General features: G+C 31.0%; 1 protein-coding gene across 1 annotated transcript; it reads right to left on the bottom strand.

Moving 5' to 3' along the window:
- Positions 1-6878: 6878 nt before the first annotated feature.
- Positions 6879-9405, bottom strand: LOC149556012 (early nodulin-like protein 14). Its single transcript, XM_089833719.1, has 2 exons — positions 9123-9405; positions 6879-7386 (listed from the first exon to the last, which is right to left on the bottom strand). Exons 1-2 carry the CDS (start codon positions 9307-9309, stop codon positions 7043-7045), a joined length of 531 nt encoding a protein of 176 aa, XP_089689845.1. The 5' UTR covers positions 9310-9405; the 3' UTR covers positions 6879-7042.
- Positions 9406-14954: the final 5549 nt, after the last annotated feature.

The raw sequence follows: 14954 nt of genomic DNA on the forward strand, positions 1-14954 counted from the left end.
AAACTATGATAGAAGGGGGTCTTTGAAGGGAGATTAGTGTGGAAGAAGAATTGAGAAAGAAATGAATTAATAACACAAAGAATGAGCAAATATGTTGGAAGAAAATGTATCAAAATACATCATTTTTTAGAAATCCTTCTTCCAAACATAAAAAAGGAATACTATCAACTCTTTATCTAATGATATTAATGAGGTGATAATGGAAGAAGACAAAAAGGGTGAATGGGTTGCTAACTTTTTTACATAGTTTAATGAGGATTCCATAATAATCTAGGAAAATATCCTTTATTATATTTATATGGTAATAGATGAGGCCCAACAATGTGAAATTACAAGCACTAGTCTCTGAGGAAGAAATGAAAGTAGTAGTCTTCACCATGTGCACATAAAAGTCTCCTAGCCCATATGATTTTCCACACTTTTTCTTCTAGGAGTTGTGAGAGGTCATAAAATATGGTGTTACTTTGGTAATATGAAACTTCATCAAGAATTTTAAACTTCTTATAATTGTAACAAGTATATTTATTCCTCTGGTGCCAAATATTACTAAGCCTAAGACAATGCATGATTATAATCCTATTAGCCTTTCCACTACTATATACAAGATCTTCTTTGAGGTAGTGCTCAACACAATAAAATATCTAATGGATAAATTCATTAATCCTCTTAAAAGAGGTCTATTTGGTTCATCAAATTTTGGATGGCAATTATCATTCATGAAATCATCCACTCCATTGATAGGAGTAAGTTACAAGGATGACTCTAAAATTTAACATTTCCAAACCATATGATAAGGTTAAATGGAAAATCATTTTTTCTATATTTTACAAATTAGGCTTTGACCATTAATACATAAGAATTATTAGAGGATCTACATAAAGAATCCATTTCACTATTCCTATTAATGGGACCTTATTGGGATTTTTCAAATCTAGAAAGGTTATTAGGAAGGGTGATCCTCTTTCCCCCTACCTCTTTATTATTGTGCTAGAGGTTCTTAGTAGAAATATGGAAATGATGGTAACTCATGGTAGAATTAATGGGTTTAGAGTATCCATCTCCCTCCCACAAAGGTTTTACATTTTTTTTGGTTAGCATCTTCTTCTTTGGGTTATCCTTGATGATTTAGGCACAGGAATGGAAATACCTCCTATCTAATTTTTTTATAGCCTCTAGATAGAAAATAAATGGTGGTAAAAGTAATAAATTTTTATTTAATGCTAAAATGAACCTTGAAAGAAATTTTTTGATTATTTTGGATTGCCAATCAATTCTTCTACATGTTATATACTCATGTCTAGATATGACAATTATGGATGTTACTCTTAACTTCCAAAACTCAATGTTGGAAAGAATTGAGAAAAAAATTACATGATGGAAAGGAAAAATGTTAAGTAACATTAGGAAGCTCCAAATACACTCTTCCTCTCTCCAAGGAATCTTAGTTTAATTCTTGTCTCTATTCAATATTTCATGTGGTGTGATTCATAAACTTGAATGTATACAATGTGACTTCCTCTAGAGAGGGGTGGAAGAGAGAGAAATAAGGATCTTAGTAAATGGGGGAACAATTAAAAAACCCAAAGCTCATTGGGGTTTGGAGATCCACAAGGTCACTAACCTTAATAAAGATCTCTCAACCAATATTAACTAGTGGCTTACTAGTGACTCAAGATATTGGTGTGATATTATGAAATTTAAATATTTCAAGACTTCTATGTTTCATAACCTTCTATCCTTGCATAATCTCCTAGTGGGAACCAATATTTGGGATAGTGTTTTGAAATTCAAGAATGTCTTGGGGGTGGGGTGGCTAAAACAGAAAACTAGAAATGATCTCAATGGTCAATTTTGGGAGAACTTGTGGATCAAGGATAAATGAAATTGATATTGACCAATTTAACTTGTTTGTTGAAAAGAAATTATAAATTGAGGAAGGATTGCAAGCTAATTATCTCCTCAAATAGAGTTGAAAATGCTTCCTCAAAGTTTAGAAAACTACCCCAATCTTGTTTCTAGATCTATGGATCTACAAAAGTATCTGAGAAGAATCTAAATCCCTTTCTACATAGAGGAGGATATAATATTTTCTATTTTTTAAATATGTTAGGGAGTTTCATGATTAAATTTTTACAGTCTTGGTTCATTAGAAGTTGTGTAGACACTCTCAGCTACAAGGTGTAAAAATCCCAACTTATTCCAAAAATAAATTTCTTTTAGTGGATGACACTAGATGAAAAAATCCTAACTCAATACAATTTTGTGAATAGAAGCTTCTAATTAGTCAATAGATTTATTTTGTACAAGAAGGAAGAGAAATGGAATAACCACCTCCTTATACAATGCCCTTTTTCTTTGAAGATATGGAATAAAGTGTTGGGTAAGTTCAATGTAAATTGGGTTTTCCTAGAGGATCTGCAAAAAAACATTAATATCTGGGATTGCCTCTTCTCTCTCTCTCACTAAATAGACAACTATGGAGACTAATCCCTCTCCACAATAACTAGAGTCTATGGAAAGAATAAAACAATCACATTTTTAGAGATGAATAATCTTTGGTGGATAAGGTAATGGCTAGCATGGAAAATTTATTGATGGAAAATATGAATTTAAGTAGATGAAAAACCCTAGAAGAATCCCCTTTGGTGAAGGATGGTAAAATAGCCGAAAATTAGAATTTTCCTTATTCCTTCCACCACTTTGATGACTCGAAAGAAGAAACGGAGCACTAAGTGTATGTCACCCTCCAATCCATGGTGAAACTTAATTTTGAAAGAGATACTAGCATGTGAGAGGTGACATTATTAGAGATTACATAAGTTGCATGGTTCTTTCTTATATGGGGAGTTTGGAGATGGCCATGAGTGCCCAAGCTAAAGATAAGGAATTTTTGGGGGGGCTAAAATTTTCTCTCTCCTTTGGTAGAAAAAGGTTGATTATTAAAGGAGACACAAAGCTCGTTATTGATGCTAATAAAGCTAGGAAGTCAAGAGGATGGAGAGTAGCCAATATCATCAAGATATCAAAGTTATATTTAGTGCATTGGAATTGTTTTCTATACAAAACATATTCAAGGAAGGTTATAATGCTATGATAGATATGATGAAAGTGGTAGGGCCTAGATTAAATAGTGAGGTATTCTAAAGAAACATGGCTAGCATTATGGATAATATAAGGGCCTTAATAGACACTAAGAAAAAGAGAGAAATCGGTAATGATGCATATGAATTGGCATAAAGTTAGAAGATTGTGTTGGGTTAGGAAGGTGTTGACAAGAAGAAGTAGTTTTAGAAAAATAAAGATGATCTAGAGGATATCGAGGTAGAATAGATCCATCTAGCTAATGACCCCAAGTTTTCTTTTCAGTGGGGTCACATTATTTCTAATAATTGTGAGAAAGGGATTGATGTTATGAATCATGATATCTAAAAATTGGGAAAATAAGATCACAAAGAATGATACCACTCCACTCCTTTATTAACATCCATATTTTCCATCTTAAATGGTATTATTACAAAGTCACTTGGTGAAGAAAGGACGTCTCTCATGAAAGGATGAGATAGTCCATCCTTGCCTTGGGAAAATAATCCATACTAATTATTTCTCTCTTTTCTCATCATCTGAGGATTTAATTACTAGTGATTTGAGAAAAAACATCAAAATGGGTTTTAGGCTCTACAATTTCTGCACTATTGTAAAGAGGAGGTTTCGATTCACTTGGAAAGTTAAATAAATGGAAAGGAGCTTTCTCAAGTGGAGTTGAATAAAGTCAAAGACACCATGAGAAATAACCCTAAGCTCTCCATATGATTTTGGATAATGGAGGAGTTATTTTGTGCATCCAAGCCATGACTAGTTTTTTCTCTCTACAATATGTTAATACTTAGAAAATAAGAAAGTTATAAGGGAAATAGGTGTCACCTTTGAAGTCAATGAAGAGGTGATAGCCCAAGCTAGTGGGTTTTCTACTAAAGAATGTAAGTGAAAGAAGATAAGTCATGTGACATATGGATATACTCTGAAATGTATCTTGTGTAGAGAGGAGGAAATAATGAAATTATGTTGAGGATTTAATAGAGAGGAGCTTCTAGAACCCTAGGACTAGATTTTCTCTATTATCATGAAGTATTTTACCCTAGAAGGTTTTAATGATATGCACACTATTGCTATCATTTTATTTTCCACCACTTTAGGTAACATGATCTTAGTTTGATTCCTTTTTACCTTCTCCATTCACTTGAGTCTACTATAATAGATGTTAGGGAATGTAGTCTAGATTGGGTCATAAGGAGGTCATTTTGTACTAGAGTCTTATGTTTAGGCTTGACAACTTCCATTTAAATTTTACTCTCCTTGACCTATTATGGTTGAAGTTTCTCCCTCCTCCTAGACATAGATTTTTGTAGGAAAAATGAAAGGGCTAAAAAGACCCAAGTTTGCATACACATACCCCTAAGTTTCCCCTATCTTTGGGCCCTCATAAAAGGTGACAAAAAGGGTAAAATTTATCATGTGGGTCCCTCTAAAACTAAAGATATAAAAATCCTAAAATAAAACTGAAAGTTCATGTTGTTGATTTGGAAGTGGAGGAAGCCATGCCTTATATGCCTTATTTTGAAACCTAGGGTTTAGGAGTTGGAAGTTACAAAAAATTATATGGGATGCCTTATATGCCTTATTTTCAAACCTAGGGTTTAGGAGTTGGAAGTTACAAAAAATTATATGGGATGGATAATGAGACCACTGAACTAGACCTATGAGAAACCTGAATTTGGTTGAAAGATGAGATATATTATTAAAAATGCTTATGTAAAGGGTTTAAAAAAATTGAATGTAGAGAAGGATAATGTTGTGGTGACTAAGGCTTGGGGAGACAAAAGTTGTGATGTGTGTGTCACTAAAAAGAAAGATATGAAGAAAATGAAATAATACTGGCAAAATATGGACAAAAGCTTCAACCTAGAGTTATGCATTGTGTTTGACCAAATTCATGCACTCTTCAATACCTACACTCCATCTTTTGGAATCTAACTTACAAATGACCGGACTAAGATATTGTTGTATGGCAATAGTTCCTATCATTGTGTGACAGCTAAAATATTTTGTTAACTTTTTTAAGGATGTTTTGTATCAAATAAACATTGTTTAGTTTATATTTAATAGTAGGAGTTTACATATTTGATTTTCACTTTTGATTGGAGAAAAAGGTTTTTGAAGGTTTTTGAGGAGTTAGATGTTGTCTTCCTATCTTTCTTTGGTTTCCTATCTTTCTTTGGTTGTTATTTTTGATTTGAAGTGGTGAGGTCTAGTTGATCTTGTTTGGGTTGTGCTTGCCAATAGTCTAATTTTTTTAACGCAATCTATTCAAAACATAAATAAACTAGCTTTATAAATGTTTAAAAAATAAATAAATGAATATAAATTAAATATAACTTCAATATTCTAAACTTGCATGTGGCTGGATCTAAGATCTTTGATTTGTATATTGAACCACTAAACTATTTACTATTGGTATTTCACTTTCTTTTACTTTTATTGTTTGATTGTGTTTCTTTATAAATTTGATTTAAATGTTGAAGATGATTTACAAGCTTAAATTGAAGCTACAATGATGTGCTATAATAATACTTTAATAAATGTTGGTAGAACTCTTTTTAAAAAGATTTATTAATAATGTTAGCATAGTTCTTTTTATTACTCATGCATGACCTAGTTTCATTATGATTTTGAATTAGTGAATAAATATGGTAAAATACAATTATGCAAACATATCAATAAGTAATGAGGAGTTATCTATGTTGAAGTATAATATTTAAAAATATAAAGTTGAAAAAATATCTTGGACTTTAGAACTTATAGTAATTTTCTAACATGATAAATCATTAATCTTATAAATGGCACATATAATATAAATAATGTAAGGTGAAAAAGGCACTCACCGTTATTTTCTAACATGATAAAACATGAATCTTATAAAAGACACATAATATAAGCAATGCAAGATGAAAATGATGTACTCTATTTTTATACATCTAAGAATTCACAATAAATGCTTGAAAATTAATAACAAATGAGATTTTTATGTAGGATATCATGCATGAAATACATGAAAAAATGTCATCTTCCTTTGAACATGTGTGTACCTAGTATATGTAAAGTAATGAACCTTAAAATAAATTTAAAGACTAAAAATATTTGAAAATTAATTGTATATTAATGCTATTTCTAATTATTATATTAATGCTATTTCTAATTATTTATTTTATGGCAAAATATAACTCATAATTCTGAATTATATATTATTTTCATAAGTTACTTTTTAATCTTTAAATTTTTTATAAATTTCAAAACCTTTTCCACCAAAATTTAGTAAAATAGTTTATTAAGTATTTAATTCATTAGTATTTTAATTTTAAATTACTAAAACATAAAAAAAAAATATGAATAATTTTTAAAGTGCACAACAATATATAATATAAATTCAACATATAAAATAAAACTAAAAATCAATTTAATTGAAACATAGTTTACATGTAAAATTATTTCACAATATAATTATTTTTAAATATATCTTTAATTTTATTTACATCCACTGTTTACAAATGACATCCAACGAATTGAACATCAATTAAATCAGATTCTTTTATAAAATATAATCTCAGATTTATGAATTACATCCATTCATTCGTGTTCATCATACATAGAGTTAGTTAGTTTGATTGATTTATATGAATGTGAAGGAGAAAGCTATAACCACAAAAAAGGCCCATAATGAGAATGAATCCCATCTGATCATAACATCTTATGCTCATTCATGCCTTCTACCAATTTATAATATGCAAATACAATATACCAACACCATTCAAAAAGGGTCTCTATTAGAAAACTATATTAGTTACTTCTATTACAGAAAAACCAGAACATGTTAGAAGGGGTTACAAAATTAAACTATGATTGCTCAACAGGACTTCAAAACTTATACTGGAAAGATAATAACTTGCGCATTTCCAGTATGTTTACAATATCAACTACCTTGCACTTTTTAAAAAGCCATGACAAGACCCAGAAAAGCAATTGCTACTGCAGTGAAGAGACTATAAGTAGATGAGAAAGTAGTAGTTGCAGCGTTTGAGGATCCATTAATGGCTTGAGAAGGAGATGGTGAGAAAATATGGACTGATGGTGATAAAACAACAACTATGAGTTTTTGTCCGTGCGCACAGTGACCAGGAGCTCCACTAATGAAGTAGAAAGGACCAGAACGACGAAGCTTAACCACTGTGTCACCATCACTGTATGATGCTATGGGATTTGAAGTGTCACATGAGAAATATGATTCATTTGTCACCAAAAGCACTGAATCCTCATTTGGCTTGTACCTGAAATCTGCAAAAATGTAATATAGAACATCTTATAAGTACATAATATAGAAAAATATAATCAGGAACCAGTGTACCTTAAAAGTAAAATATAATGCGCCAGACCACTGAGAAAACTCTAATGCTGTATGTAAAACACAATGAATATGTACAAATGACAAAACTACAAAGAACCGTCAAGAAAAAACCTATAAACCATGACTGATAACCAATGTAGACTGAAAGCCATTTTAATTGATCTAAGTCATCAGTACATCTGATACATAATAATCACATATTCACAGTTGTAACAAGATACATAACCTAATTTCTCTTCCCAGATTATTTTTAAAATATTATGAATCTTATATACTACATCGAAGGATTAATAAATGTTTGAAAATTGTGGTATACATGCAAGAACTATGTCATTTCAAAAAGATTTCTAATCATTCATTTTACTATAACTCCTAATTTTAAAAACTAATTTTAAAATAGAAATGCAATTATTTGTCATTTTCTGTTTATACTGTTCCTGTGATTCTTAGGTTTCTATCCCTTCTAGAACCCTATTTTCTGACATTAAAAAGTACATATTATAGCAAAACTACATTTTTGCAAACACCCACATTTTCAAAAAGTATATATTATACTTCAAAAGCTAAACTCACTCGGAGAAATGAAAAACAGATCAGTAAAACACAATATATGTAGAAAATACAAACTATTAAGAACAGTTAAGAAAGAAACCCTACAAACATTACTGATAGCCATTGTAGATTGAAACTCATTTTATTGATCTAAATCATCTATTATTCTGCTAAATAATAATAATATGACTCTATTTGTCACAAGGTATATTGTTTAACATCTCAACCTTTTGGTGGCTTGTCTAGTTTGTATACACTGCTCTTTCAATTATGTGGAGTCTCTATCTCATAGAACAAAAACCAAAACTATTATGACACCAAGAAAATAAACAGCAACCATTACTAGCAGCCACCGTAGACAAAAACCCATTTCAATAGATCTAAATCAGCAGTACTTCTGCTAGGTAATAGAAAAATGGTGTGTGCTATTTGAATCTTCTGCTTTACTGCCTCTGTTATTATGTGGGTTCTATCTCTCATTGAACCCTAATTTTATGACTTTTGGACATTGTGTAAAAGTTAGGCCTATGCAACCTTTCTTTCCTCTATCACAAAACATATATTGACTAATAACAGCATGGGACAACATATATACATGTCTCAGAAACAAAACAAACACAGAACATTTTTCTTCATTGACCTACAATGGATAAAGATGATCTTTCAGTGTTTTCTTAGTCACTTCGACAACAAGGAGGTTATAAAAGCAAAATAATATATGATATTTTCAGGGTTTTACAGTCATTTTGAAAACCATTAGCTTAGTCAGCTAGCAAACAAGGGAAAGAGGAGAAAGTTTTTTTTTGTTTTGTTTTGTTAGTAATGTACAGCCAGTTTGAAAATTAGAGTTTAGTCAGCTAGCAAATTGTTTTTAAAAAGGAAAAGATGATTTTTAACTGTTTTAAAGTTTTTCAAAAAACTATGAGTCTAGTCAGCTGGCAAAAACAAAGAAAAATATGGTTTTCATTTTACAGCAGTTTGAAAACTATAAATTTAGTGAGCTAGCAAATAAAGAAAAAAGCACAAGAGTTTTTTAATCGGTTAGCAAATAAAGAAGATAAGCAAATAGAAAAGAAAGCAACTATTTCAAAAATCTTGATAAACAAGAACTTACAAAGATTGTCATTAACTTGAAACCTGTTTCTCTCAGCCCACTGGTTATAAGTCTCAGTTTCATTACCAGTGGGTTGAAACCAGCCTCTTGGCCCTCCCACTCTGAACGTATTTGAGGCCACACTCACATTCCATAACACTGCCAAACATACTGCCATTGCCACACATTTCCACTGAAAATATACCATTTTGCACTTCAAAACACAAAAGAACAACAACAACAACAAAAACAAGACTCTTATTACAATAGAAAGCACTGATAGACAGTAAACCAAAAATTTAGTCCACAGATAACAAAGAAGCTTGGGAGCAATGAGGCCGTGGGGTTATTATATATATTTGTACTTGGCATAGGTTTGAAATGGTGGTATTTAAGATAGTTTGTTAAAGTTTGTTAGTGTTGTTATTTCGTTAGGAGACAGACAACCGTTTATTTAATGGAAGTTTTTTTCATCTCTAATTTTAGACTGGGTCTGACCGCAAACACTCTTCTCTTTCTTTGACCAGAGCATCGGAAATTAATAGTTGGAGGTTATTCCATAATTATGATGCAGCGAGGTTAGTGGAGTCTTGTTAAGAACTTGTAAATCTTAGATTCCTTCCATTGTTTGCAATAATATGGCATTTCTAAATCAAGAAACTTCACGGTAGATGTCAATTAAAAAAACCAGCTTTTATTTGTTAAGTTGGATTGATGATTGGTAGTATGACAAAGTAATATGCTAAATGAATTCATTAAATTTTAAATTGCAATGGTAACAAAGATTAATTTGATTCTTTTAATTGTTAAAAAAGCTATTATTTAATATACATGTAAGATTGTGGTAGATTCATAAGATATTATATGTTTGAAATTTGAAATTTCAAGATTATCAAATATAAATTTTAAAAGATGAAATATTTTATTTTTTATTAAAAAAAAATTGATTAAATTTTGTTACTGAGTTCTTTTAAAATAATTGGAAACTCAAAAATATCAAAATTATAGTTTAAGTGAAAAGAATTAATATTTGTTTCAAGTCTAAATTTTTTCTTTTCATTGCTTTTTTTTAAAAGTTTGTTAGAATTTGATTAGAGGTTGTATAGTGAAGTGCAATCACAACATCTTTCTTTTAAGGAATGGTTTATTTGTCAATTTGAAATTTTAAAATATTGTAATAGTTACAACCATCTGGTTTCTCATCCAATTTGAGAGAATACTTTAAAACATATGCCACATTAGCAAATGACACAAACATAAGAAAAGTTGGGACCTTTCCCTTATCATATACCTATACCTATACATAGAAGTTTCCACACACAAAACTCCCAACTTATTTTTATACATATTCTCCAATACATATAAGTGCTTATTGCACTTATATCACCATTGGACACATGGATATGATCATTTTTATGGGGAGAGTTATTTCCATGACCATAATAAAACCAACACTTCAATCATGGAATTCACTCTTCAATTCTAAATTTGAAAATCCAAAATTTGGTCAATTGGACCCCTTGATATTTTTGTCTTCAAAAAGAAAAGATATTTTGTCAAATATGATATAATTTATTGGTGTTGAAAGGCCCTCACTTATCATTTTTTTTTTTATCATTTATCCTCTTTCATCTTTAAACTAAAGGATTGATAAATAGTAAAGGAAGCTCAAATTCTATGATCTAAAATAAGAAAATTGCATAAATACTATTCTAGGGAGCTTTATTTCTATAATTGAATTTTTATTCACACTTTTTGGGGTTGACCTAGGAGAGCATAACTTCTTGCAACGTGTCATTACAATGACCCTTCCAAAGTACTATGATATAATGGAATCCATACATACTAGAGAAAGAGAAAAGTAGACAAAGGTTAACTAGGATAATAGTAGACCACAAGTGCATACTATGTACAAGATCATATCTATGTGTCATGCTCTTGTTACTACTTCAATTGAAGTTTCCAATCCTACCATTAATAGTATCATTAATTCTACTCTTCCTTCGACTATACCACCTATTGTTTTCCCTTCATTTATGTCTTCCCATCATACTGTTCCCTGTTGGACTAACTGCCAACATTCCCCTTCAAGATTCATGACATGGCTTAACCGCCTCCTATGTTCTATAAGTCTAGTGGTTGTATTGGGAATTGAAAGATCGATTTTTTGGTGCAACGACAATCCTAGCTCATTACAAGTGGTATCAGAGTTTGGTCACAAGTTCAAATCTCCTCGGGTAACACTAAGGGGGGATTGTTGGACTAACTGCTAGTGTTCCCCTTTAAGATTCATGACATGGCTTAACTGCCTCATGTGTTCTATAAGTCTAGTGGTTGTATCGAGTATTAAATGGTTGATCTTTTGGTGCAACAACAATCCTAGCTTGTAACATTCCCTTTACATATTAAAGAGTCTTCCTAGATTACTCCCTCTACACTTCATTCCTCTTCCAATATTTCATCCACTTCCTATAATTTCTGTAACAACTCTAATATATCTCTTCCTATCATTTATTTTATCAATTCCACCATTAATAGCCTGGCTCAAATAGATTATTCCTTAGAATAATAAAATGCCTTAATAAATCAATCTAAATTTAACATTTTGATATGTGATATTTCTAATCCTTTGTCCTTAGACATTATCTTAATTGTTCCCCTCAACATATTGAGATTCCTCATCTTGAGGCTTATAATGGTAAGGGTGATCATGTAACTCATTTTAAAACCTTTAAAACCTTGTGTAGTAATTTTTCTCGTGACTATTGGCTCATGACTAAGTTGTTGACGAAGACAATCTGAGATAAAGACTGGCAATGGTATTATTCTTTAACTTTGTACTCTATTAATTTCTTTCAAAAATTGGTCAATGCTTTCAGCCAACAATTTTTAAACAATATGCTCCTCAAAGTTATTTGACTAATTAATGCATTTTTCAAATAAGTAGTTAAAGAAAAAGTTTGTGACTTTATTGATATATTTAAACATTTGCATTCTTAGATTCTTATCCTATGCCTAATATTGATATTTAATTCATATTTATTTCTAATTTACAAAAATACATTAGACATAAAATTATTCTTATCAATCTTACTTCTTACTCATAGTTATGTGTATTGGATCATCATTATTAACTATGCATGTGTCAGTTTGAGAGAAATACTACAATGGATCCTGTTGTTGTTGATGACACATGGACCTTGAGCAATTGATTCACCCCCCCTACCCTCCCCGCTCTTAGTTATTCTAAATATTCTAACAATTGATATTAGAGCACCAGTGCTTATTAAGAGAAGTTTGAAGGTACTTAAAGCCAAACATCATAACTCACAAATGGGAGGTATGAAAGCTGAACAAGGAAAACTTTCCTACATGGAAAATGTTGACGAGGTTACAGATAGCCAGTATTGGTGATGCTGCAATAATCTTTTTAGACAATGAATATGTGAAGATAGCAAATGTTCCTCTGACTTATCAACAACTGAGAGAAAATCAAGAACACAATTAGGCAGTGTTGAAGATTGCTTCAACCCTAAGCTATGTCAACTTTGATGGTATAAAAGAGTGTGATAGTGAAAAACATATGTGGGACAAATTGAAGACCATATATGGAGGAGATGACAATGTGTTAACAGCCAAATTAGAAAGCCTAAGAGTAAAATTTGATGAGATGAGAATGATGGAAGGACATAACATAGTGTAGTATTGCATAAGAATCAAGGAATTTGTCAATGCTATTCAAGGTGTAAATGGAGAGATTAAAGATGAAACAATGATAAGCAAGGTATTGAGAAAATTACTTCCTATATATGTCATTAGAGTTTTTGCAATACAAGATATGAGATGTACTACTTTGGAAGGTGTGATTGATAGACTTATTTCTTTTGAGATTTCTAATTTTGATAATTACACACCTGCTACTATTGAATCTTCTTTTAAGTCACAATTGGTTCTTAGCAAAAGAAAAGGAAAACATATGAAGAGTGATAGTAATACTTTTGATCATTATCTTCATGAACTTGAAGCAATTATTGTAAAAATATTTGGAAGAGGAAAAGTTAAATGCACGGGTAAATTACCTATTATTTGTTTCTCATGCAACAAGCTTGGTCATATTTCTACAAGATGTCCTGACAAAGAAGACAAGGATGAGAGAACTTGGAAAGAAAGTACAAATGAAGGAGAGATGACTGGAAGACTACAAGAAGAAAAAGGATTACAAAGGTAAGAAATCTTATTATATTTTTGATGAAGAAAGTAAGAGGATTTCCAAAACTAAAGAAGCCTGAAAATGCTATGTGTAAACAATGTCAATTGGGAAAAATGACAAAGTCTAGTTTCAAGAGAAAAACATACACATCTAGTGATATTTTGGAATTGGTTCATACTTACCTATGTGGTTCTATTGATGTTCAAATCCATTGTAAAGATAATTATTTCATTTTATTTTTTTATGATTACTCTAAGATGATGACTATGATGTTTCTCAAAGCTAAATCTAATGTTTTTAGTTATTTAAGTGGTATTTGGCTAGAGTTGAAAAGGAAATAGGGAAGAGTCTAAAGTATTTGAGATCTGATAAAGGTGGTGAATTCATTTCCAATGAGTTCAATACATTAAGCAATGATAGAGAAATTAAGAGATAGATGTCAACACCAAGGACCCCTCTTCATAATGGAATAGCTAAAAGGATAAACGAATCAATAATGGACTATGCTAGAACATTGATCATGGAGAAGAATATTTCACATTAATATTAGAAAGAAGTTGTTAGTATTATTTTCTATACCTTAAACATAGTACAAGTCAAGAAAGGTACAAATGTTACACCTTTTGAATTATCGTATGGATATGCTCCTAATGTGAAATATTTCAAAATATTTGGAAGAAAATGCTATATATTTAAAGATAATAGAAATGGAAAACTTAACGCCAAGAGTGATGAAGGTATATTCTTAGGATATTCCATGAAGATTAAAGCTTACAAGTGTTTAAATTTGAACACTAACAAAGTTGTGGAAGGTGCAAATGTAAAAGTTGATGAATTTGTAGAAAGAAATGATGTTGAATGTAACGAAGGAACTAAAGATCATAGTACATTCATATATGTTGATGATGGGGCTCCCAACACTCCTACAAAGCAAGAAAATAATGCTACAATTTTCCAACAGATAGGGAATGATGAGGTGCAACAATAGGTTGTCGAGCAATAGATAGTGGGTGTCAAGCATCAGGCAGAAGATGTTGAGTCATAGATAAACAATGTTGACCATTAGATAGACAATGTTGAGCATACTGAACAAGAACTTGAATAAGAAAGAGATAATGAGCTTAAGATTATTTTTCAAGATGGACCTATTGAAGAACAAAGAAGGAGACCACCTATGTTATCCATGTAAGAAGACATCATAAACCTAAAAAAATTATTGGAGATGCAGAAGTTGGTGTCCCAAAAAGAAAGAGACTCAGAGATGATACATGCTTACTTTGTGAATTTAAGCCCAAATCAGTGAAATATTCTCTAGACAATGAAGATTGGATCCATGTAATGAATGAAGAAATTAAATAGATTGAGAATAACAATACTTGGACCCTAGTACCTAGACCAAAAGATAAGAATGTAATTGGAACAAAGTGTGTTTTCAAGAATAAGCTAAATGGAAATGGTGAAGTTACAAGGAACAAGGCTACATTAGTATGCAAAGGATATGCTCAAGAAGAAAGAGTTGACTATGGAGAAAAATTTTCTTCTATAGCAAGATTGGAAGGAGTCAAAACTCTGCTTTCATATTCAGCCTACAAAAACTTCAAGGCATACCAAATAAATGCCAAATCTGCATTTCTAAATGGTAT

This window comes from Cupressus sempervirens, chromosome 5 (assembly GCF_028749045.1).
Source record: "Cupressus sempervirens isolate cs-2001-9-10 chromosome 5, ASM2874904v1, whole genome shotgun sequence".
Lineage (NCBI taxonomy): Eukaryota > Viridiplantae > Streptophyta > Pinopsida > Cupressales > Cupressaceae > Cupressus > Cupressus sempervirens.